The sequence below is a fragment of the Lepidochelys kempii genome, chromosome 1 (assembly GCF_965140265.1).
Source record: "Lepidochelys kempii isolate rLepKem1 chromosome 1, rLepKem1.hap2, whole genome shotgun sequence".
NCBI lineage: Eukaryota > Metazoa > Chordata > Testudines > Cheloniidae > Lepidochelys > Lepidochelys kempii.
Genome location: NC_133256.1, coordinates 5,478,493 through 5,483,263, shown reverse-complemented (window position 1 = coordinate 5,483,263; position 4,771 = coordinate 5,478,493). Strand labels below are relative to the sequence as shown.

At 42.9% G+C, this 4,771-nt stretch overlaps 1 protein-coding gene across 1 annotated transcript; it reads right to left on the bottom strand.

Moving 5' to 3' along the window:
- Positions 1–948: 948 nt before the first annotated feature.
- Positions 949–1,884, bottom strand: LOC140896926 (olfactory receptor 51G2-like). Its single transcript, XM_073309119.1, has one exon. It carries the CDS (start codon positions 1,882–1,884, stop codon positions 949–951), a length of 936 nt encoding a protein of 311 aa, XP_073165220.1.
- Between the last annotated feature and the right edge of the window lie 2,887 nt (positions 1,885–4,771).

The window sequence follows — 4,771 nt, the reverse complement described above, 5'->3', positions numbered from 1 at the left end:
GGCCCCTGGATGTTTAGGCAGAGACGGTAGAGGGACAGGCCAGGTGTAACTGGAAACAACATGCACGTCTCTTCTCTTTACTGACTGTATCAACAGGAATTCTGAGTTTGGGGTAGCCACCGATACGGCTCTTTATGGGCCAACATCCCACCGCTCCCCTCGCTCTCCATGACCAGCGTCACTTTGTAAATGCTGCTTCCGGCCTTGGTTTCCTTTCCCGACTGCACTCTCCTCCCTCGCCAGTCCCTCTCCCCTTGCTCTGGGCCTTAGACCCCATCTGGACCTCTCTCTACAAAGTGGACATCAGTAGTGCCTGTCTTCTCAGATAAAAAGAACAGGAGTACTTGCGGCACCTTAGAAACTAACAGATTTATGAGAGCATAAGCATTTGTGGACTACAGCCCATTTCATCGGATGCATAGAATGGAACATATAGTAAGATATTGATAGATATATACAAACAGATAAGTTGGAAGTCATCATAGGACCTGTGAGAGGCTAATTAGTTAAGATGAGCTATTATCAGCAGGAGAAAAAAACTTTTTGTAGTGATCATCAAGATGGCCCATTTTGACAGTTGACAAGACGGTGTGAGGATACTTAAGTTAAGGAAATAGATTCAATATGTGTAATGACCCAGCCACTCCCATCTCTATTCAAACTCAAGTTCATGGTATCTAGTTTGCACATTAATTCAAGGTCAGCAGTTTCTCGTTGGAGTCTGTTTTTCAAGCTTTTCTGTTGCAAAATTCCCACCCTTAAATCTTTTACTGAGTGGCCAGAGAGGTTGAAGTGTTCTCCTTCCGGTTTTTGAATGTTATGATTCCTGATGTCAGATTTGTGTCTATTTGTCTCAGATGTTAGGGTCCAGGATGGAATAGATGGCTGTGGCCTGTGTTTTTTGACTCCCAGGTCACTAATATGGGAGCAGCGTGAGGAACTGACCCTTCAGTTGATGAACACCCTGATTATCCTTGCACGAAGTTGTTTGCTTTTCACGCTGTACACGATGGGGTTCATTAGGGGTGGGACCAGCAGATAGAAGTAGCCCAGGACAAACTGAAGCAAGTGAGAAGAGCTATTCCCAAATCTGTGTATCACAGACAAGCCAATCTCTGGTATGTAGAAGAGCAGGACGGCACAGAGGTGGGAAACGCAGGTGTTCAAGGCCCTGAGACACTCCGCATGGGACACGACATTCAGCACTGTTTTGAAGATCATCACATAAGAGAGGAAGATGAGCAACGAGTCCAACCCGAAAGTTAAGAATAGAGAAGACAAGCCATAGACATTGTTGACTGTGATATCCGAACAAGCCAGGTTCATGACCTCCTGATGTACGCAGTAGAAATGGGAGAGAATATTAGTTCGACAGTATTGGAACCGTTTCAGCAGAAAAGGGAGTGGTAATACTACGACTACACCTCTTAGCACACACAGCAGTCCCATTTTGGATAACCTCCATGGAGTTAAGATGGAGGCATATCTCAGTGGGTGACAGATTGCAATGAAGCGGTCAAAGGCCATCAACAAGAGGAAGGAGGATTCCATACTTTGAAGCAAGTGGATGAAGAACAGCTGGGCAAAACAGGCATCAAGGCTGATCTCCCTAGAGTTGAACAAGAACATGCCCAGTATCGTTGGTATGGTAGAAATTGATAAGCCAAGGTCTGTGATGGACAACATGGAAAGGAAAATATACATGGGCTCATGGAGGCTTGGATCTGTTTTTATAATGAACAGAATGACTGAATTTCCTACTATTGAAATAACATACATTAAGCAGAAGGGGATAGAGATCCAGAGATAGACATCTTCCTTTCCAGGTATTCCGGTGAGAAGGAAAATTGTAAATTGGAATTTGGTATGATTGACAGCTGACATAATGGACTGGGCAGGTTCAAGGAGTTTTCAACATTTCTTCCTGAAAAGTAAAAGAACAGAAGACTATCTGATATTTAACTAGATATCTTTCTTCTCTGAGTGCAAGTCTAGAGATTCCCAGGAGTTCAAAAAAGATCAGCAAAAACATACTCTTGGATTTACCCAATTAATGGGAAGATAGGCTTTGCCAGACTGGATCAGACTTGAGTCCATCTAGTGCACTATCCAGTGGCCAGTTCCAGAAGCTTCAGGGGCAGGTGGAAGAAACCCTGCAATAGGGAGCTATGAGATGACCAGCGCTCAGAGAAAGTTTCCCCCTGACACCCACAAGTTACCCATATATTGTGGTATAAATCAGGAGGGTTTAGAGCCCTTCCAAGCCTTTTCTAAAAAAAAATGCTCACTAATGAAATTGGATTTTCCAATTACCCCTATAAGCATCCAGTCCCTCTTTGAATCCTGCATGCTTTGATCCCCAGTGATATCTTGTGGCTGGGAGTTCCGCAGCCTATTTGATAACTGTGATTTTACAGTTGTAACTTTCACACAGTCACCCTTTCTGGCCCTTCATTTCTGAGTGTGGCCCATTGTATCATGACACGTGCATAAACACATGGCAAGTGCATGGTGAAAGCGGTCATTGTATTATCTGTCCTCCATTGAAGCTATTTGTAAATGTGTTCCATTGCCTCATTATATACATTCTTTTTCACTTTCTCCACTCCTGTCAAGGTTCCTTCCCTAATCTGAACTCTAGGGTAAAGATCTGGGGACCCACATGAAGGACCCCCGAACCTTTTTTCTACCAGCTTATGTTAAACGCTTCCCCAAGACACAAATCCTTCCTTGTCCTTGGATGGGTGCTGCTGCCACCACCAAGTGAGTTAGAGAAAGATTCAGGAAAAGGACCACTTGGAGTTCCTGTTTCCTTAAAATATCCCCCCAAGTCCTATCTCCCCCTTTTCTGGGGAGCCTTGAGAATAATCTACCAACCAAATAGGTAAACCAGATTCTTCAAAAACAGAACATTATTATAAAGAAGTAAAAGAAGCACCTCTGTAAGATCAGGGTGGAAGGTAACTTTACAGGGTAATCAGATTCAAAACACAGAGGATTCTCCTCTAGGTCAAACTTTAAAGTTACAGAAAAAAGGGATAAATCTCCCTCTAAGCATAGGGAAAATTCACAAGCTAAAAACAAAAGATAATCTAACACACCTTGCCTTATTTACTTACTCTTTTTGCAATACTGAGACTCATTTTAAGATGATTTTAGGAGAAGCAGTTTTCTGACCTAATGCTTCTCCGCTTCCCCAGAGAACACAGAACACAGACCACAAACAAAGCCTTCTTCACCCCCCCAACCCCGAATTGAAAATATCTTCTTTCCCCATTGGTCCTTTTGCTCATCTTAACCCCTTACAGGTAAGGAGGAATTCTAGGCTACCCTCAGCTGTATGTTTATGACAACTCCTCAGAGTCAAAATTCTGCCACTGCCTCTTTGTAGCACATGGGATCAATTCGCAGGGACAGGTTCTGATTTCAGTAACAGTGACTTCAACTGCATCACTCCAGATATAAATGTATAAATTCGATCAGAACTGAACTCTGTTAACTCTCCCTTACCAAATGCTCTTGGTGATACACCCTGACTCTCAAGAATCCCTCCAAGAGAAATTGAAGTGCTTTGCCTGGTCAGCATTGACTGATTCCAGAGAATTCAATCATCCAACAAGTTTCTCTTCATCCTCACAGGAACTGCATCATCTCCCCGTGCAAGGATCTGTGGATATCAGGCAAGTTAAAAGATAAGACTGACAGTTACTTCAGCTGGGGGGAAGGGTTGGCTTCACAAATGGGTGAATAATGCAAACACTAGTTGTGCACTAATATCCAGCTGAGAGTGCAAATTACTTCAACCATGAGTGCGTAACAGTCGATGGGCGTAAATTATAGACAACCTCTATTGCACTCCCCTTTGCTGCACCGCGGCTCTGCTCTTTGCAGAAACACAGGCCAACAGTTCTGTTCTCTCAGGGCTGTTTGGAAAGCCTTGCACAAGACTTGCAGAGTAAATGAATGCAGGACCTTAATGTATGTGTTAGAAACAGCTTCTTGTGAGTTACCAGGAGATAGTATCATACAGTGGTTCACTGAACAAAACAATTAATAGCACAAACCTATTGCAACCAGGATGTGGAGTACTTCTGAAATAGTTTCTAAAACAAAGGCCATTAACTGTGTCATGGAAAATTAACTGCACTTTGTTTTAGGAATCAGAATTGCCTGAGGCTTTTTTATTTTTTTGCGAGCAGGAGAGTCAGCATAGCCCCACACAGGGTGGGAAGCTGCTCTGTTTTCCATACACTTTAACAGACTTATCCAGGGTTTTCGGTGGCATTTTCAAACAATACTCTTCTGCATGGGTACTTTTCCACAGACCCTTCCAACAATGTCTTGTAAGGACAAAATCATACATATTGCAGTGATAAGTAATTTTTCCAGTTTAAGCCAGTTTTGAGGGTAAATCATAGTCCAAGTGCGGTTAACAGTATTCCATGGGTTATAACAGACTCATTGCGGTTAGGGGAAATTTAAGTGGAAGTAGTTGGATAATCAGGGGCCTTCAGATACTCTCTTGCTGCCATATTCCCTGTTGGCCACCCACTAAGATGACCCTTTCCCATCCTTCTTAGCGCATACAATTATCCTGCAATAGGGGCATCACAAATCCTTATCAGATAATTTCTTCCCCAACTGTTACCAGTGCTCCTTCCTATAGCGATTCCAACAACTCTACTGCCAGCTTTGGCTAGAGATGCATGTTATGAAACTTTGGTTTGTAATATTTGTATTATGATGAAAAGTTTTGGCATTCCATTTGCAT

Excerpts from the sequence above, each read along its gene's own strand:
- LOC140896926 (XM_073309119.1), bottom strand. The coding sequence starts at position 1,884 with ATGTCAGCTGTCAATCATACCAAATTCCAATTTACAATTTTCCTTCTC.